The sequence below is a fragment of the Triticum aestivum genome, chromosome 7A (genome assembly GCF_018294505.1).
Source record: "Triticum aestivum cultivar Chinese Spring chromosome 7A, IWGSC CS RefSeq v2.1, whole genome shotgun sequence".
NCBI classification, from domain to species: Eukaryota; Viridiplantae; Streptophyta; class Magnoliopsida; order Poales; family Poaceae; genus Triticum; species Triticum aestivum.
Window position 1 is genome coordinate 26,988,148 of NC_057812.1, and position 21,560 is coordinate 27,009,707.

Consider the following 21,560-nt stretch of genomic DNA (forward strand, 5'->3'; position numbering starts at 1 on the left):
GAAGAATTAATTACCGCGGAGGATCAACAAGAACGCCAGCCACGCAACAAAGGACGCGGTAGCCATGGCGTCCTCCTCCCGCTCCCACCAAGAAGCGGAGGACGGGGAGCTCCATGGCGATCGCATCACCTCCCCACTCCGTAAGCTCCTTCCGCCCACGCACGCACCCCTGCTCCCGCTGCTGCTGGCCATTTAACCGGTCTCTGCTCCCCATGCAGTGCCGGCGTCGACGTCGCGCAGCTCGCCGGAGCGGGATGAGGAGGAGGAGGGGGAGAACTCGCCGATCGAGCAGGTGGCGCTGACGGTGCCGGTGGGCGACGACCCGGACACCCCCGTGCTGACGTTCCGGATGTGGGTCCTCGGCGTCCTCTCCTGCGCCGTGCTCTCCTTCCTCAACCAGTTCTTCTGGTACCGCAAGGAGCCGCTCACCGTCACCGCCATCTCCGCCCAGGTCGCCGTCGTGCCGCTCGGCCGGCTCATGGCGGCCGCGCTGCCGGAGCGCCCCTTCCTCCGTGGCACACACTACGAGTTCACCCTCAACCCGGGCCCGTTCAACGTGAAGGAGCACGTGCTGATCACCATCTTCGCCAACGCCGGCGCCGGCACCGTCTACGCCATCCACGTGGTCACCGCCGTCCGCGTCTTCTGCGGCAAGGACCTCACCTTCTTCGTCTCTCTCCTCGTCGTGCTCACCACCCAGGTGCTCGGGTTCGGGTGGGCGGGCATATTCCGGCGGTACCTCGTGGAGCCGGCGAGCATGTGGTGGCCGTCCAACCTCGTGCAGGTCTCCCTCTTCAGGTACACCTTCCCACATCTCCGGCAAGCAACATGATTAGTTTTAACCGCTAATTAGTCATCACATTGCACACAACTTAATAGTACTTGGTCAGAGCCTCAGAGGGTTGACTTGTTGATGCTTGAGCTTAATTCACAAGCCATGATTATTTATTATTATTTTCTTATATTAAGAAAAGTATACTTATTGCAAGTAAGAGTTTCTTTGTTTTGGTTGAGCAAAGTCCAGTATAGCTGGCTAGCTACCTGTCATGGATCATGACACGTCAAAATTACATCATGATCACGTGGTCTGAGTTGGAGGGAAGTAGCCAGTTCTAAGGAGCTCAATAATTTGGTGGGATTTTCGTCAAAATTACCCATGGCGACTCGGGGAACGTATCTAGTGCACCAAGACAATTGGTGTTACCCGTGCACCGAACCCCGTTGCACATTCAAAAATATTTAAAAAAATTCGAAAATAATTTAGTGTATCAACAAAACATCAATTTGTATGTTGTCACAAAAATTCAAATCAAAATTCAAAACAATGCTAAAGATACAAAAATGATAAATTTGACCTCATTGTGCTAATGGGCCAAAACTGAAGCCCAACTTGTCTTACGTACTATTTAGTGTCAAATTTGTTATTTTTATATCTCGAGCAATGTTTCAAATATTGAATTAAAATTTTGTGACAACATACATTGATGTTGTGTCAATGCGTTATATTTTTTTGGATTTTTTCGAATATTTTTTAATGTGCAACGGATGACCGGTGCACCGGTAGCACAAATTGCCCCGGTGCACCAGATACATTCCCTGCCGACTCGCGCACGAGTGCGGCACATGAGGATTTTCCCGCCAGTAGCCATGTTGGACCGCCTCGTCACCTCCCTCACGAGTGCGGCACATGAGAATTTTTCCACTGGTTGTCACATTAGACTGTTAGAATAAATTTGAGGCATATCGTCGATCATCCAAGGATCAAACAATCACACGAGCACAACACCGAGATTTGTTAACGAGGTTCACCGATATGGCTACATCCCCGGGGCTTGACTACGGGCGCTCCTCCCCGTGACACCGTCACAATACCGCACCCGGTCGCCCTGGACACCGGCACATGTCGCCGGCTTCCCCTGCGTTCCGGTGCTATTATGTTGGCATATGTTACATCGTGTGTCTACCCCCGCTATATAAGAGAGGCCCAGGATATAAGTGTCCTACTAGGACACGACTCCACATCCTATGTAAACACAATACAACTCATAGTCCAACTGTAACCTACCTTGTACACAATATTCGACACAACTCTAACAAACTCCACCTTGGCGAATATTCTCCACCACCTTGAATTCGTCCATGCGTCAAACTTCCATGTACATTGGACTTGAGCTTATCCCATGAAAACCGCTGCTACTCCAAAGACTCCATGTGACTTCACCTGCAACTTGTAGTCCCTCCTTTTCCTCACCACAGTCAACACTCGAGCAAAATTAAGTTTCTCTTTACTCTAGTCTGTGCTCTCAACTTTTAGAGTATCTGTCAACATCATCACACACCGATCACTGACCTGCGTGAAAGTGAACAACTCACATATTGGGTGTCACACATAAGAGTTACTTGAACTCAACATCACCGCTCCTTTCTTGACCGCATGTCTGAAAATTGAAGGAATTTCACTGTTGCTTGTAGTCATCCCGAGTCAAATTCGCAGTTGTCTCACCACATGTATGACCACCAGAGCCCTGGCCCGTCTCCATGTCCCGTGCGTACCGCACGCCTCGCCGCTATTACCGCGTCGAGCCTCTGCTGTCCCGGTCGAGTCTCAAGGATCGCAAAACCACACTACTCAACCCCCACTGCAGTGTACCACCGATCATCACCGACCGATGACGAGTTTCATGCTTTCATCAGACCACCGGGCTCCAGTCTGAATTACGCGTCCCTCGCTTTTTACCCGCCGCTGAATAGGCTTTGGTTCTCTGGATCCATACACCGTAGCCCCTCAATCCAGCTCCACCTTCAACACGACTCCATGGTAGATGATCAGTCCACCCTTTGCGCCTCATCGACTTCAAGCTCCGGTATACACCACCTTGAATCAATCTCGCGCCATAGTCTTGTCGAAGCCACACAAGCCCTCGGGGCCTGCGCCATGTGTTTCCACGCCCAGAAGTCGGTCACCATCAGCATCACGCTCCTACGTCGTCAGCGCCGATTCCACCACCATCTTCTGTACCAACCGACTCACGTCGATCCGTCAGACTATCTAGTCCGACCCAGCCAAACTTGTCCGGCTGCATGACAAGCTCAAGGCTCCCAAATCGTCTTCCAAGAATTTCCATCCATCACAAGATAACTCCATCTTAGCTGAATTGACTTCCTGCAACTCTTCAAGCATCCCTGTTGTGCCAATAAATCTTTCATCCGTGTCCGTCATAGCCCAAGGTCAGTTCCTAAACTTCTCCACCTCAAACGTAGTACCCGTTGACGCCATGGTTCTTCGTATGACTGACTGTGTGAAAAAATACCTGAGCTATCCCCGCAACGCCAAAATACACGAGCAAAACCCAGCGTGGTCTTGCCTCCATGCACTAGTAGCAATCCACCAAATTTTTTTTTGGCCTTCAGGTGATCTGCTCCCTTGGCTCAACTCCTGACACTAGTGCAACTTGCTTTGCCAAAACCTGATGCTAATTCCAATGGATGCACAACGTGACGTTCTTTTTCCCTCTGATTGATCTGCTGCCTCATGCCGTGTCATGCGTGGACTCGGTCCACTTTTGGTCCAAACAAATCTCGTATGCACAGGCAGAACCATCAGCGCCGCATGCACAAGGCCTTTGCCTCCACTTGAGCCACACAGCTGCACGCACCAGCCGACTCCACTTGGGCCAGCCAGCCCGCTCCACGCACTGCTAGCAGCAGCACGCCATGCAGCCTGGCTCACGCGCACCGCCGATCGACCGGCTGCCCCCGACTCGGCCTGCTGTCAGATCGCTTTCCAGCAAGTCGGATGTATCCCGATCGACTTTTCGCCTCACGCCGCTTCCCGACTTCCCGGCGACCACGATCACAACATCAACCTTGTTTCCTCTAGATCAACAATCCGCGGTCTTTTCAAACCTTGCTTATGATACCATTTGTTAGAATAAATTCGATGCATACCGTCTATCATCCAAGGACCAAACAATCACACGAGCACAACACCGAGATTTGTTAACGAGGTTCACCGATATGGCTACATCCCCGGGGCTTGACTACGGGCGCTCCTCCCCGTGACACCGTCACAATACCGCACCCGGTCGCCCTGGACACCGGCACATGCCGCCGGCTTCCCCTGCGTTCCGGTGCTATTATGTTGGCATAGGTTACATCGTGTGTCTACCCCCGCTATATAAGAGAGGCCTAGGATATAAGTGTCCTACTAGGACACGACTCCACATCCTATGTAAACACAATACAACTCATAGTCCAACTGTAACCTACCTTGTACACAATATTCGACACAACTCTAACAAACCGCCTCGTCGACGCGTACATAGGGCAACCAAAACATATCCCTCTATAAATAAATATAAAACCGTTTAGATTACTATTTTGATGATCTAAATGCTTTTATATTTCTTTACAGAGGAAATCCTTTGGAGAGTATTTGCTCCCTCAAACCGGAGGTGTCGCTCGAGCAATTTAGGACATGTTGTATGAAAATTTCTTTCATGTGGTTAGTTGTTCTACCGCCAATGTAATTTACTATAAAAGACTAGAAGTTTACACAAACATATGATGAAAATGTACATTTTTTCTTCAAAAGAACTTAATGCATTTTTCTCGTCAGGGCTCTCCATGAGAAAGAAGGGCGCCGAAAAGGCGGCTTCACGCGCAACCAGTTCTTCCTGGTGGCATTCGTTTGCAGCTTCGCGTACTACGTCTTCCCGGGCTATCTGTTCCAGATGCTCACCTCCCTCTCCTGGATCTGCTGTGTCTTCCCCCACTCCGTGCTTGCCCAGCAGCTCGGCTCAGGCCTCCATGGGCTCGGCATTGGCGCCATCGGCCTCGACTGGGCGTCCGTCTCTAGCTACCTTGGGAGCCCTCTTGTCAGCCCGTGGTTCGCCACCGTGAATGTCGCTGCAGGCTTCTTCATCATCATGTACGTAATCACCCCCATCGGGTACTGGTTTAACTTCTACAAGGCACAGACCTTCCCCATCTTCTCTGCCGATCTCTTCACCTTGACCGGGCAGAAGTACAACATCTCGGCCATCGTGGACGACCATTTCCATTTCGACAAGGAGGCGTACGAGAGAAACGGGCCACTATACCTCAGCACTCTCTTGGCAATCACATACGGTGTTAGCTTTGCATCCCTTAGCGCGACGATTGTTCATGCTCTTCTGTTCCACGGAAGGTAAAAAATCTGTCAATTTGTTGTGCAAGATCACATGGTCGTGGCAACTAAGAGTCCTGATTCTTGTGTCCAGAGAAATTTTGCAGTTAAGTAGATCAACATTTCGAGGAAAAAGTGTGGACGTACATACAAAGCTAATGAGGAGATATAAGCAGGTCCCTGAGTGGTGGTTCATCTGCATCCTTCTTGTTAGCATTGCTGCCACTGTATTTGCTTGCGAGTACTACATCGAGCAGCTCCAGCTGCCCTGGTGGGGTGTACTGCTTGCATGCGCCATTGCCTTTTTCTTCACCCTCCCAATTGGAATCATCACGGCGACAACAAACCAGGTAAGGGTTCTAACAACTTGCATGATCTAGAGCACCGGATCCACAACTTACATTATTCCACTATATGCAGACCCCAGGATTGAACATCGTCACAGAGTACATCATTGGGTTCTTGTACCCTGGACGACCCGTCGCGAATATGTGCTTTAAGGTTTATGGGTATATCAGCATGCACCAAGCTCTGATGTTTCTGCAAGATTTTAAGTTGGGCCACTATATGAAGATTCCCCCAAGGGCAATGTTTATGGCTCAGGTAAGCGCCACTAAGCCATATACATAATTTATCTGTCATTTCCACACCACCAGACTAGACAAGATCATTTTGTATTGTGACAATAAGAAACAAATTCTTGGAATAATGGCAGGTGGTAGGAACATCGATTGCGGCATTTGTGTACCTTGGAACGGCGTGGTGGCTTATGGACACAATCCCCAACATCTGCAACATCGAGCTTCTCTCAGCGGACAGCCCTTGGACATGCCCCGCCGATCATGTGTTCTATGATGCATCGGTCATATGGGGTCTTATTGGCCCACGCAGAATATTCGGGGCCTTGGGAACTTACTCGGCAGTGAACTGGTTCTTCTTGGGAGGTGCCATTGCTCCTCTCTTGGTATGGTTTGCACACAAGGCATTCCCGGGCCAGAACTGGATCTTACTCATCAACATGCCTGTGATGATCGGTTGCACCGTCAAGATGCCGCCTGCCACCGCTGTAAACTACACCACATGGATACTTGTTGGGTTTTTGTCAGGTTATGTGGTCTATAGATATCGACGAGACTGGTGGGAACGACACAATTATCTGCTCTCAGGTGCACTAGATGCAGGTTTGGCGTTCATGGCTGTCTTAATTTACTTGTGCCTAGGCTTGGAGAACATCAGTTTGAATTGGTGGGGCAATGACTTGGATGGATGTCCGCTGGCTTCTTGCCCCACTGCTAAAGGTATAGTTGTCAAGGGGTGCCCTGTGTACAACTGAACATTTTTCTCAGGTCCCTGATTTTTTCCGGAAGTGAGCAAGCATGCATTGATATGTAAATAAAATATCTTTGTTCCTTTCAAAGATGAGAAAGCTGGTGTCATTCTATTGTTCAAAATATCAGAAAACAGGAACGTCCTCGGTAGTAACCTCCTAAAGAACAATTTTTAGTGCCAATAGATTTTTGCTGCCAAGTTAACTATTGTTCTAGCTTGTAAAAGTAGTGATTCCTTGATTCTTTGAAACCTAGGGAAAGTAGTTTGCATTGAATTTATCACCACTAGTAAAAAAATATTGATCGCTAGCATATTTTTAAGTAGTGAACTACTATTATTCCCATGAGCAGTATGGGACTAAACATTGACTTTTGCACTATAACTCGAGCAAGTTGGCAGATAGCAACTCGCAACCACTTCACTACTCATGCGTCCACCTAGTTTTCTCCTACTAACTGCGACCAAAAAGTGCTATGCTCATACTAGTCCACGGTGGAGCTAATGGGGCGAGGTCGACAACTGAGAGAATCGAACTAGGTTGGAGGGGCCCGACGTGGATGCGGTGTGGCGCAATGACTATACCTCGCTTATCGTGACTTATAAGTTGCGCTCGCCTTCGGTGCTCTTGCAAGTAGTTCATCCCACCAAACAATTTCCTTTTCCTCGCCTTCGCCTCTCTGGAGTATGTGGGTTCGTCCACTCGCGAGATACCATGTACTGGACAGGTCTTGTTTGCCAAAAAAATTCTTGCTCATTTTCTTCTTCTTTTGTTTCTTTTTGTTTGTTTGTTCTATCGTATTTTCTTTATTCAGTTTTTATTTCATTATAATTATTTGTTTCTTATTTTCTCTTTTAAGCAGGTTGTTTTTTTGTTCATAGTGTTCACGGAAAAATGCTCATTGTGTATTTTAAAATGTTCGTCGTTGTATTCAAATGTTAATCATATTTTTTTTATGAAATCAACATGTACTTATAAAATCTTCATAGTGTTTAGAAAATAATCATGTATGACTTTTAAAAATATGCAATGAACATTATTAAATGCACGGAGACAATTGATAAATACAAATATGTGTTTTCATTACAACATGCAAGTTTTAAATTGCAATAATGTGATGAAATTTTTTTACATGATGAACACTTTTTAAAAAGTGTTCACTGATTTTATTTTATTTTCAATAACTTAAGGAAGTGTTAACACATTTTTCTAAAATGTTCATACAATTTCAAAACAAATGGTCGCGCTTGTTCAAAACTTTTATGTAGTTTTCAAAAAAAATCATGAATTTGAAATGTCTATCATTTTATCATTAAATGTTTATAACAGCTGTTTTATACATATGCAAAAATATGTGTTCATGTTTTTAAAAGATGTATTTGCAGGTTAAGGACAGTGTTCCTATGCTAAAATATCGAAAACAAAAAAAAGGAATAACAACCTGATAAATGGGAATAAAAAGTTGTCTACTCTTTTCGGTCACGTGTGAGCGAAAGATTGCAAGAATGAAAAACAAAAAAATGATACAAATCTAGTAAGAGGCAATGCGAGAAAAAACACTTGTTGGGTGAGTTACGTAGAAAAAATGATGGGAGTGCTACCCGTTCTTGCATAAAAAATGGTGACTGCCAGAACTCATTGGAAGAGAGATGCAGAGGCGCCCGCTATTTAGGGGATCCATAGTGGAGGTGAATCCTTTTTGGCGCGCTTTGCGACAGAATATTGTGATAACAAATAAACGGAGCAAAATTGGGCCCGCCCAAATTGCTTTTCCTGTTTCACTATTTTGGGAAGGTTCTTGGGATGGGTTTTCCAGATTTAGAAAGATTCTACAATCTTTTTTTAGTTTTTTTGTTAGTCTTATATATGTTTATTTCTTTTCTTGTTTGATTTTTCTTCTTCTAGGTTTTTTTCCTTTTCGAAATGATCAATTTTTTTAGGAAATGTCTATTTTCAAAACATCATAAATTTTAAAATGCTCACCATTTTAAAATCTTCACAAATGGTTTTTGAAAATTCCACAGCTTTTGGCAAAAATGTTCGTATTATTCAGTAAAAAATGTTCAGAGATTTAAAATTTATTCAAATCTTGATAAAAATGGTTAGAAATAATTTTAAAAAGCTTTGCATATCTCAAAACTATCAATTTTTTCAACAATGTATAGATTTTTCAAACAAATTTTGTGCATTTTTTATACTTTAGAAAAAAAACTCTGTACTTTTTTAAAAGTATGTAGTTTATTTTGATAGATCCAGAAAAAGCAGACCGTTCTTTTTGAAGGGAACTGATTTGAAAATCATAGGAAAATACAAACTTAAAAAAATGCTTGGGATGAGCCTCTAGGCAGCATTGAAGTACGCTATCCCATAAATGAACATTCTGTTATTGCACATCATTTTAATGCACAATATGTCAAATAGGAGGTCCCGGTAGTGTATATGACGATGAGGAGGAACTTAGGGGCTGTTTGGTTTGAGACTAAGTTTGCCTAAGGTTGTCACACCTAAGGTTAGGCAAGTTTGACCAACTTGGATGGGCGTTTGGTTTAAGTCACGCCTTAGGCAAGCCACACTAGGGTCCCACATCACATACACTCAAAAAATGTGGTAAGATTCTCTTAGGCTTGCCAACTTGTGGCTCTCATTTTGAAGAACTAATCTTAGACAAGTGTGGCAACAGTGTATGGCAAAGTGTGGCACACGGTTAGGTCTAGAACCAAACAGCCCCTTCGTTCTCCCTTGGGTGGATAATACGAGGGCTATAGCTCGAGTGTACTGTATAATTGGGCCGTGTGATTTCAAGCATACTAGGGCTTTCAGCTAGCCGTTTCTTTCCTTTCTGTTCTTTTCAGCTGCTTTACTTTGCTAAAATAAAAAGTTGCTTAACTTTTCAAAACAACATTGTTGACACCCGATTTTGTCTATTTTTTCACGAGCTCCTCGAACGGCCAAACACCCCACAATTTTGCACAAACATCAGACATTTGAGTATCGTGCACCACAAAAAAAATCAGATTTGAAAAAAAACTCTGATTTTTTTACTATTCACTAGGTGCAGATGAGCCCTGGCACCGAATTGAATATTGGCTTATCTTTCCTCTCTTTGTTTTCCTTCTCTCCAATCTCCACCAATGGCATTTTCTAACCATCTTTTAAATTCTACTGTTTCCACTAATACTTTTTAAAAAAAATCCACATGATATTTAGCATTTTTTCCTTTGCTCTGTTGTTTTGCTGAACTAGTTTTTCCTAGTTGAAAAACTTCACATGCCTCTTTTAGTATTTTTAGATTTTTGATGTCAACTTTTCAACTTATATTCCCGGTCACAGTCCAAATCAGTTACGGCCAAATCCACTTTGATTACCAGATTTCCACATTATCATGTCACCGCTAGCAAAGGAGAGCAGAGATTTGGCTCCGAGGTCATCAGTTCCCGCCATGAACAGTAATAAGATAAATAAAAATACTAGAAGAACTAAAACAAATCTGTTTTTTGGATGTAAGATATTTTAGTGCGTGAGGTCCGTATCAATTTACAGCTCGTTTGGACATCCGTTTCTTTCATTTATTATTTCCTCCGTGTCGACCGACAGCAGGTCCCTATCGGCCGACCTCTCAACAGGGACCTCTCACCCGACACCCTTAGCACGACGGTTCACCCAGCTGGACCACCACTCCGCCTATATAAAAACTCACCCTGATCCAGAAGAAAACAAAGAGGAAGAAGAAGCTCAAGCTAGCTAGACAACACAAGAGTATCCACGAAACCCAACCACAAGGATCACCAACGAGATGCAGCAAGCGAAGGTGAAGGTGAAGGACGGCTCGAGCGCGCTGAGGGCCAAGGCGAAGATCGCGTGGGCTAAGCTGGCGGAGAAGGTGGAGGCGGCGACGTCGAGGTCGCACGACGAGCGTCAGCTGGCGCACGAGCGCGGCAGGGCCAAGGTCGCTGCCGCTGAGGCGCAGCTGCACCAGGAGAAGGTCGCGCACCGCGAGGCCGCCATGGAGCACCGCCTCCACAAGCACGCTGGCGTCGGCGGCCACAACCACAAGCACGACGCCGGTGGCGTGCACTGAGGCGTGACGCGTCTAGGGAGGCTGCCACCGTGTGATTTCCTCTATATTCTTTCCATTTATGTACTGTTACATACGCGTGTCGTGGTTATTTGGTCAAGTTGTATCCGGAGTGCCATGTGAATTGTTGACGTTATGGACGTTTTTATGATTGACTAACTAAGAAACGATTTTTTAAAACTTTCTTGACGTATTTATTTTCTTTATATTTGTCCATAATCCACGTCATCTCATGTCCATGTTTTCGCTCTCAGATAAAGAAACCAGTTCCCCAGTCCAAGGGAGCTACGAATTATAATTTTGTAATAAAACCAGGAAACACGGTTCATCTTGATCCCTAAGATCTCATATGGTGGTGATGACTGATGAAACTATTCGAAATCCAACTTCCAAAGTTTCAACAGAACTCTCGCCTTTTTGGCTATAAGAATATTACCATCTTGTGCTCAATCAACATTGAAGGATGCCATATCAATGGCTCCTTCGGTTCAATCTTTCTTTCTTCGGAACCTTGGACACCCCTACTATAGTACAATGTCTAATGACTCGTGTTCCCCCTCCTACCGCATCGGCGCATACTGTTAGATCCTCCCCCATGGAGGGATCATCCGTTTGTTCCTCCGGTGCGACTGGTGTCGAGGATGGAGGTGGTGGATTTGAAGAGGAGGTACCCAAGGGAACGGAAGAGGGATATGCCATGACGAAATCACTGACAGTAAGTCCTGGACACCGACGAGGCACACTGGGAGGACTCTCCCTAATATGTGGGTACCACTAGACAAGGGAAGCATGAGAAAGGAGACTAGAGAAACATGAGTCTAGTAGACGAGAGTGGGGAGGCCGAAATGTCGCTTTGTTTAGGACACCATTTCTCAGTCAAGACTGACCTTTAATATTACTCCACCGAGAGCGATAAACACGTTATTTGGGGCGTGGCTGTTTGGGATTGAGTCCGAAACAGCCAAACACATTCGTGTAGGAGTATGTGCGTTATTATGGGCAATTTGGAATTGCAGGAATGATTTGGTTTTTAACAGGACAACAAATATTCATTTTTTGCAGGTGTTATTTCGGGCTACGGCGCTGATCCGTACTTGGTCCTTACTCACTCCGACGGAGGCCAGGGAGCGTTTGGTTACTGGATCTGTCCGGTGGGAGACGGTAGCGCGGGATATCTTCAACCGGTTTGGATGGCGATCATGTAATAGGATAGGAGTTTAGTTTACCTATCTGCTATTTTGCCAGCCGGGTTGTGGCTTATCTCATTTCTGCCTTGCAGTCGATGCTCTATGTGAGCTATAGGCTGCTTTGGTTCCTTTTTCTGTAAGACCTTTGTTCAGAACCTGTTTATTTGTTTAATAAGAGAGGCCATATGCATCGATCTGATGCAGAGGGGAATCCCCTTTTCAAAAAAAAAAGTCAAGACTGACCGATCAAGACTGCGACATGGCAAACAAAGTCAGCGGCGCCTCGATTCCTCAGCCCACTGTCAGCATCATGAGGTGCAAGGTTCCCCTTCAACGATTTCCCCATTGGTGTTGTGGAGAACTGGAGATCGTGGGAATCTTTCTCCCAGGACCCTCTGACCAGATGCTGCCCCCCATGATTCAACCACTGAAATTCCTTGTCGGGTAGAAGTCTCCTGTAATCTCCTGGCGGGAGGGTTGCGCGGCACCGCCGGGGGGGGGGGGGGGCACCAACTAAGGCTCCGTTCGGTGCAAAGGAATTTTAAAGGAAAACTTGCAGGAATAAGAAATGAAGGAAAGTTCTCCCAAACTGCGTTCGGTGTGCAGGAATGAGCTCCTCAAGATCCAAAGGAAAGTTGCTGTAGCCTCTAGTTTTACAGGAAAGAAAACATCCGGTGCAAGCTCTTTTTTGGGGCGGAAGCACGAGGCAAAGTACAGGAAATCTTAGCTGGACCTGCATGCACCACCATTGCCTTGCTTTGTGTGACCCCACCACTGCCAGATGGACGCATCAACGAGTGGATGAGAAAATAGACTGACCATGCTTTGTACTAGTGGGACCTACAGATACCTTTGCCTTCCTTTGCTTTACCGAACACATCTTCTCAGCTTTCCTACAGACTTCTAATCTAGAGTTTTACCAGCCGATTCCCATGACGTTCCTCTGTTTTTCAGTTTCCCACAGTTTTCTTAACCTTTGCAGCGAACGGAGCCTAAAAAGGAAACTCAACTGTAGGTCAAGGAAGGCATCAATTTGCAATCACTAATGGATAGCGTGTGCTTTCAGACTATTTGTGTGGTGGCATTGTACATAGATTTTTATGCATAAGTATGTGCGCTCTAATCTCTATTGCGGCGCCTTTGATCGTTCAACCGATCTTTCTGGCTTTTGTAACAATTAATAAGCACTTGTGGTAACAAACTAAGACTAGCCACAATGAAGAGTAACATACACTAGTAACATGCATATATTTCTAGACTATATTACTACCTTCATAGTTGGTAGTAACATAGGTGTGGTGTCATGCAAAACTCCATCTATTAGGTTATAGAATCATACTGCATTGGAACATGTGATGTTACAGTAACTAGCTAAGTTATTAGAACTACCTCTCTCTTCATTAACTCACTGCCACATAGATAAATTTGCTGAGTTGGACTTGAAGTTACTACTGAAGGTACTTCCATTGTGGCTAGTCGTGTTGAGCTCATCAATCAACACAGGCCTATGTCGTGACACTAAAATGTATCCTTTGTGCATATCTCTACTCCTAATGGACGAATTGGTTGAATAATCCCCCCCACTTTCAACCGGTTTATTTTCAACCGGTTTTTCTTCGTCCCACCTCCCACCAGCCCCTCCCACCGGTTTTTCTCTTTTCTCGTCTGACCGGCAATACCCAACGTATTTATGGTAATCTCTACTCCTAATGGACGAATTGGTTGAATAGTCCCCCCCACTTTCAACCGGTTTATTTTCAACCGGTTTATTTTCAACCGGTTTATTTTCAACCGGTTTTTCTTCGTCCCACCTCCCATCGGTTTTTCTCTTTTCTCGTCTGACCGGCAATACCCAACGTATTTATGGTAATCAATCATAATTAATCCACATATATTAATTATCAATCCAGGTATGGTAAGGTCATAACTCAGGAAATTTTGAATATGGCAATTATATGGTAATAAATTTAAATTACCCCAAAGGCTATCAATCCAGATATGGTAAGGCCATAACTCGGGAAATATCGAATATGGTAATAAATTTAAATTACCACCAGGTATGGTAAGGCTATCCACGTATAGTAATAAATCATATAGTAATAAATCATAATTAATCCACGTATAGTAATAAATCAATCCAGGTATGGTAAGGTCATAACTCAGGAAATTTTGAATATGGTAATAATTTAAATTACCCCAAAGGCTATCAATCCAGGTATGGTAAGGCCAAAAATCGGGAAATATCGAATATGGTAATAAATTTAAATTACCCCAAAGGCTACCAATCCAGGTATGATAAGGCCATAACTCGGGAAATATCGAATATGGTAATAAATTTAAATTACCACTAGGTATGGTAAGGCTATCCACGTATAGTAATAAATCATATAGTAATAAATCATAATTAATCCACGTATAGTAATAAATCAATCCAGGTATGGTAAGGCCATAACTCAGGAAATATCGAATATGGTAATAAATCAGCGATCCGTCCGCATTACTAGCTCATCCGATAAATCAGCGATCGAGTAATTAAACCGTGCACTAATTAGTACTCCCTCCGTATATGGAAGGAACCGCCGGAGTATTCCATAGATTAGCCACAGGATTTTGGCAATCTCGCTGTGGCATCTCGGATTTCGGAAATCACGCGCCCGCAGACGCCGCCGTGCCCCCCCTGCAACCACCGCCGGAGTCGGAGGCGAACGCGATCGCAATCACGACGTGTGTATATATATACAAGGACGTACTACGTGCACAAGGGCCTGCAAGCAAACCCCAGTGCTCCTGATCACCATGCATTTCTTCCAGGTCGTCATGGCGTGGATGTTCCCGTGCGCCGTGTGGGCGGCGATGGCGCCGGCCGTGGCGACGGCAGCGCCCACGGACGGCGCTTCGAGCGTTGAGCAGGGCAGCTCCTCGTCGCCGGCGTTCGGCCCTGGCGACGCTAAGGTGGCCTCCGACCCGGGCTTCTCCCCGGCGTCGAGGTCGTCCACCTCCTCCTCCTTGCTCGGCGCCCGAAGCAGCTCGTCGAACAGCGCGCGCTCACCGGTGAGGGAGGGCGGTGACACGGCCGCACGGAAGGGCCACGCGCTAAGGCGGTGCCTGCACAGGTTCGCCAGAAATCTGCAGCGCGCCAGTGCTGCGGACGAGCGGTCAGACGGGCGCGGGAGACGGAAGGGCCGGGCGACGAAGCCGGACGGGAGGGTCGCCGCCGGCGAGGACGGCACCGCCCGGGCGAGGGAGGAGGCCGTCGCGAGCGCGATCGCTTACTGCAAGGAGTCGAGCCGGCAGCGCTGCAGGCCGCCGTTGGCTCCCTCGCCCAGCTTCGACGGCTGGCTCCTCGTTCGTCCGGAGGAGGAGATCGGCACCAGCGCCACGAGCGCCGTCTCGCCCTGCGAATGCGAGGCGCAGGGCACCTCGAGCGCCGCCGCCCCCCACCACGGCCACGCGGCCTGCGACGGTACGTGTTGTCAACCGATCCGTCGGTCGATCTGCTCTGCTGCACCCGTGCACGTCTAAACCGTCGTTGATCTCCTTCGTGCAGCAGAATGCGGTGGCGGCAGGCCGTCGACGATGGAAACTCGGCGAGGTCCAGCCGGGGAGATGGAAAAGGGTGACGCTGTCGATGGGCTTGACGGGGACGTCCTTACGATAACGAGTTACTTCGCCGCCAAATATGTGCGTGCGGTGCGCCATTGAAGAATAGCTCGGGGTCCGTCTCACATGAGGCGAAGCAAACAGTTTTTCGTAATCTAGAGGACCTTGTCTTACGTACCTTCGATCTTGTATGATCTGTCCATATCAGTGTGCGAGTAGTAGTAATATGATTGTAGTAAGATCTGTCCATATCAATTGTCGATCTTATTCTTATATGATATGATGGCTTGCAGCGTTCCTAAGATCTAACGAGAATCTTCTGGAGTTAACGACACAATCGTTCGATTGTTTCTGAATCAGACTGCAATTTTGAAGCTTAATTGGCAAAGGAGTTAAGATATAGACAATCCTATTTATTCGAACTAGCTTTGCTGAATCGAAAGAAAAGAGACAACGTGGATTCAATCAAAAGAAATTAGAAGATTTTAGTACTGGCATGTATTCACCTCAATCACTATATGCTCTGTTTGTACTCTACACATGAGGAATATATTCACCTTTAACTTATTTTTTTGCGGAAATAAGACTTTCATTCATCAACCATGGTCATTACACTCCAGATTTTACATAGAGCATGAATTCCATCCGGTGCATGCCCATGCACGTTGAATTATCAAATGAGTATAAAGTTGGTCTTTTTTTTAACTACTACACTCCAGATTCTCGAGCATGGAGATAGGCGAGTTGTAGACCAAGAGCTGGTACAGATATAGGCGAGTTGTAGACAAGAGCTGGTGGGCAGCAAGAAACGCATGCACACCAAAGAACAAATCTGAGTCACATGCCTACTTCTATTGGTTTCTACAAAGAGCGGCTAGCTTATATCTTAGACCAGTCGGTCACTGTCGAGGTCGCCAAGGTGATCTTACAGCACCGCCGTGGGGATTTCTCATATGATTTTATGTAGGCAAGCTGCAAGCGGTGGTGGTGATTGGCTGGGTGGTGTCGCTGCCTTGGGAAGAGACGAAGTGATGGTAAAAGTAAGCAGGATCCGATGATTCTTTCGTGGGGATAGCCAAAGTCAAGATGTCGACTACAGACTCGTCGCAGACTTGCAGTGAACCTGGATGCGGCGAGCCTGATTTGTGGATCGATGGCGGGTCTTGACTTTGTTAGGCTGGGATTGGATGGTTGCGGAGGGTGGTGTGCTTGGTTGGGTTCTCATGGAAGAATGTGGCCTCCTCGTGGATCTGGTCATGCCCATCCTAGAGAACATTGTGTTCCTAGCTCCCTCGAGGAGCAAGGACAGTGCAAGCGGCAGCAGGGGGTAGGGGTAGATGTGAGGAGGGATGTCGGCGGCTGCTCGAGGTCATCATGATGAAACCCTTGACGTCCCATCTTTATCAATGGAAGTGGAAGAGCACGAAGTCGAGATTGGATAGGAGTTTGAGTTCTTTTTGGCACCGATCGGTTCCCCACTTTAGAGATGTATTTTTTTTTGCGTGCGAGCAAACAGTGGGTTGATTCTAAAAGGGATAGGCACTTTTCAACAGAAGTGCATGACGGACCAAAAATATGACCTCATTTTATTCGTTTGATAGATATCATATTATTCGTTGTTGTTCGTTCGGTGAAATTTCCTAATATTTGATTGTTGTGTTTCTAATTAGAGCACCCCATAATCACCCAATATGAGGGGATGATAAATGAAAAATACTGATTATAAATTTTAAAGAGCCCGTGGCAACGCACGGGCGTTATACTAGTTATTAGATAGTTCATCCTTACTACGAAGTTTCATCCATTTTGTTCACTTTGTTGTGAAGTAGGAAGGTGCAACTCACACGAAGAGGTAGCCCTTCTAAATTTCGTAGACAAGCAACTCACACAAGGTTGAATTTCTACGTTGCCGCTCTGTTGTGGTACTTGTATCTTGCGTACTTCCTCGCCTGCCTGGCGCAGGCGAGGAAGTACGCAAGGTTGAGTGTCCCCATTGCCGCAAGTGTCCAGTACACGTTGTCCAGCCTCCCGTGGTCGATGTTCTCCGGCAGCCACGCCGTGACCCGCGTCACCACGTCCATGAACATGGTGCTCAAGAAGAACCCCAGCGCGACGAGCATGGGCGCCATTGCCGTAGCCAGGCTCCGCAGCGTCTCGGGGAACTCCTGGTAGTAGAAGGCCATGCTCCCAGGGAAGTGCAGGGCCTCCCTGACTCCGACGATGCCCAGCGGGAACAGCAGCCACATCACGGACATGGGCACGCCGGGTTGCGCAAGTCTCCGCGCTCCACCAGCGCGGTGGCGACTATGGCAATGACGTTCAAAACGTGGCCGGTGCCCGCGCGTTGCAGTGCGGTCGGTGGCGTGCCGCCGGTGATCCTGCGCCAGAGAGGGAAGATGGCGCGGTCCAGGACAAGGGTAGCCGCGATGAACGAGACGCGGCAGCTGACAGCGACTGACCCCACCGGGATGCTGAACTAGTGTGGCCCGACGGAGCGGTCCAGAGCGAGTGCCTGCAGGATGATCATGCCGATCATCACGCCGATCGACATGAACAACATTATGCCGGAGGACCACAGCGGGAAGACGCCGACGAGGGCCTTGAGGTCCTCCACTTGTTGCACCGTGCACAACCTCCAGGTGCCAGCCAACGCATCCCCGGACCCAGAGCCGTCGCTTGCAGTGATCATGGCGGCTCGGTTCAGAAATCTACAACAACAAGATACAGCAAATGATGCATCAATCCAGTGTAACTACGGAATGCCACCTAAATACTCCCGCTGTAAAGAAATATAAGAGCGTGTTTTTTAGTGATCTAAATGCTTTTATATTATTTTTTTACAGAGGGAGTACTTACCTTAAGCTTTTACTTGGTGCCCCGTCGCCGGCGGAGTCCACGACGGTGCCATTGCCCACGTTGTACTGCACACCGCCATGCGCGCCACTAACTTCGATGTCACCCTTGCGCACGGCGGCCACGATAACGTGAGCCAGCTCTGTGTACGGGCTGGCCTTTGTCGCCGGCATCCGGTAGTAACGTATTCCTTTCGTTTTTTTAGTTTGCATATAAGAATTGGTCAAAGTCAAACTTTGTAAAGTTTGACTAGCTTTGTAAGAAAAGATATCAACATTCATACTATGAAATTAACATTATTAGATAAATGATGAAATTAGTTTTCATAACATATAATTTTGGTATTGTAGCTAATGATTTTTTTTTATAAAGTTAGTCAAACTTTGTAAAATTTGACATTGACCAAATCTTATATGGAGACTAAAAAAAACAAAGGGAGTACGCGCAGAAGCATGACCAAGCCAAATGCCGACGTGGTGAGGCAAACACCAAAGCCCACGGCCCACGACACATTGTCCTGGATGTAGACTATGGCTGTATCGCCGAGCATGAAGGAGCAATAGAGGAAGACCATGTACGTTGAAGAAGGTGTCCTTGTCGCTCCTGCGTTCGAACTGGTCCGCACCCATCGTCGAGATGTTGAAACGTGTCCCACCAGCGCCAATGGCGAGAAGGCAGATGGCACCGTACAAAACAATGAGCTGACCAGGGGATCCTTGCTGACAGTCGGCCAACGGCGAGGTGCAGTGTGGCGGCCGCAAGGATGGCAGTGCCGCGGTGAGAGTGAACAACACAAAAGACTGTATAATAACATTGTGAAAAAGTATTAACAAAATATGACCTTTTGCAAAGGACTTCCTGGTTCAAGTGCGTGAGAAATAGTTTGGTTGCAGAGCATCCATTTTTTTATTGTGTAAAAGGCTATAGAATGTTGGCACCGAGAAAAATAATTGTTGCTAATATTGAGTTATTTCTCACGCGGCTAAGTATTTGCACCACACAACGGCAATCACTATAAACTTTCATGTCAACCAGTATTTCTCTTCTCAAACCTCTCTTATCTACAAAATATTCACGCGTGAAGAATATTGTAATACTTCTTTCACTATTGGATGTGAAAGGATCATTATATAGATTGAGGTAGTTGAATTAAAGAGAGTTTTCTTTCCTTTTGTGAGAGGAGCATGAGATATAGTTGGTATTTATCTTTACCGTCTATAAGTGTGAATAATTTTGATAGACAGAGAGCAGCATGTTTTTCTCGACATTACATGATAGGAACATTTGAATAATTTTGTTACACATCGAACAATGAGTAACGTTTATTAGCATAAATATAATAAGAAGAGAATCCTACTGTAAATTACTTAAACTAAAAAGTAATTATGCATAGGGATGTTCTAAAAACAATATATAGGAACATCCGATATACTAATAATTAGGTGATTCCCCACTAAGATATATATCTTAACATGTAACTATTCCACCTCAAAGGCCCATTTCAACACGTGCAACAATGCATGCAAAAAGACTTCAATGTTTTCATCATATTATGTATTATATAATTATCCAATAATCATATGTATTTTCAATTTTGGTCCAACCATGCATGGAATATGCCTCAAATGCTTTTATTATATTAGGTTACTTATATTCAATAATTATTTTGTAGTTATATAATTATACAATAACAATCATATGCATTTTCTATTTTTCTTCTTATGTGTTAATCCAAATATCCATGTTCATGTTCCTATACTATAACTAAGTACGTGATCCCCACTAACAAATTTATCTCAATATTCAACTATGACATCTGAAAGGCACACCTTAACATGCAATGATCAATGCAAAAGGCCTTAAACATTGCAATTACATAATGTTACTTATATTGGATAAACATATATAGTTATAAAGTTATCATATGTACTTTTAGTTTTTTTGTGCAAGCATATTATACAAAAGGCTCGAATGTTGTAATTATATTATGTTACTTATTTAATAAATATTTTTATTCTAAAATTATGTTATGCATTTCATTTTTTATTTTATATTATTAATTCAAATATTCAACTTCGTGTAACCAAAACCATATTAAACTACATTATAAGCAATTTCTGCTGCAACGCGCGTCGTATCATCTAGTTATAGGATGACCATACTATGAACTGCAACGTGGACCATTCTGTTATAATCGCTCTCCATCCGGAGTTAGATGGCGCTCGGAGCGGATGACAGAGGGAGTATTTTGGGTAGGGGTCGCACCAGAAGGTTGATGGCCGCTCCGGCAAGTATGACGGGGAAGCAACCCAGATAGGAGTCGGAGAGGATGGCACCGGCGATGGGCACCAGGTTGAGGAAGCCGCGGACGACGTTGGTGATCTGCGCGGCGCCGACGCCGTCCACATGGTACTCCTTGAGCAGGTACACCAGCATGTTGCTGGTCGTCCCGTTAACGGCAAGCCCAAGCCCCAACATGGTCGCTGCATGCACGTTTTGCACACAAGCTAGACAGGGAGTGAGTGACGATGTGTGTGCAGAGAGAGAGAGAGAGAGAGAGAGAGAGAGAGAGAGAGAGAGAGAGAGAGAGAGAGAGAGAGAGAGAGAGAGAGAGAGAGAGAGAGAGAGAGAGAGAGAGAGAGAGAGAGAGAGAGAGAGAGAGAGAGAGAGAGAGAGAGAGAGAGAGAGAGAGAGAGAGAGAGAGAGAGAGAGAGAGAGAGAGAGAGAGAGAGAGAGAGAGAGAGAGAGAGAGAGAGAGAGAGAGAGAGAGAGAGAGAGAGAGAGAGAGAGAGAGAGAGAGAGAGAGAGAGAGAGTGCATGCACGTGCACGTCCCAGCTATGAAGGGAATAGTGATCCATCCACCTTGCTTTGGCTTCGTTTACGGATTATTCGTTCCCGATTCGAAACTCCGCCCGTAGCAGTTACAAAAAAAATTAACCACTGCTAGGCCAAAACCTCTGCCATGATTCGAAACTCCGCCCGTAGCAGTTACACGCCTTAACCACTGTATGCCAAAACCTCAGCCATGATTACAGATTATTCGTTCCCGATATTTCGTGTCAAGTGCGCTCTTCTGCTCCGCACGTTCTGCTTTCATTCGGAAAGGAAGTCTAAAATAAACCTTGCATTTGTAGACAAAAGCTAAATCAAATCCTGAATACCGTGAGTCGAACTTAAGACCTTGGCGGTGCAAAACTCGTATTGCTTGCCACTGCCACTGCAATCTATTTATGTGATAGACAATAGCGACTTTATTTAACATATAACAGCGCCGAGATTAGGAAACATCTCAGAAATTTTATGAAAGATTTTCTTGAAAATTGTCAAAACAAAATTGAAATCCGAACATT

General features: G+C 45.8%; 2 protein-coding genes and 1 pseudogene across 2 annotated transcripts; 2 read left to right on the forward strand and 1 right to left on the reverse strand.

The window, feature by feature from the left end:
- Positions 1 to 6,537, forward strand: LOC123150676 (oligopeptide transporter 7). Its single transcript, XM_044570510.1, has 6 exons — positions 1 to 140; positions 219 to 798; positions 4,619 to 5,188; positions 5,262 to 5,517; positions 5,588 to 5,770; positions 5,883 to 6,537. Exons 1-6 carry the CDS (start codon positions 65 to 67, stop codon positions 6,498 to 6,500), a joined length of 2,283 nt encoding a protein of 760 aa, XP_044426445.1. The 5' UTR covers positions 1 to 64; the 3' UTR covers positions 6,501 to 6,537.
- Positions 6,538 to 10,215: 3,678 nt separating this feature from the next.
- On the forward strand, positions 10,216 to 10,749 carry LOC123151220 (uncharacterized). The gene has a single exon (XM_044570964.1). It carries the CDS (start codon positions 10,288 to 10,290, stop codon positions 10,570 to 10,572), a length of 285 nt encoding a protein of 94 aa, XP_044426899.1. The 5' UTR covers positions 10,216 to 10,287; the 3' UTR covers positions 10,573 to 10,749.
- Positions 10,750 to 17,257: 6,508 nt separating this feature from the next.
- Positions 17,258 to 21,174, reverse strand: LOC123152879 (protein NRT1/ PTR FAMILY 2.3-like; annotated as a pseudogene).
- Positions 21,175 to 21,560: the final 386 nt, after the last annotated feature.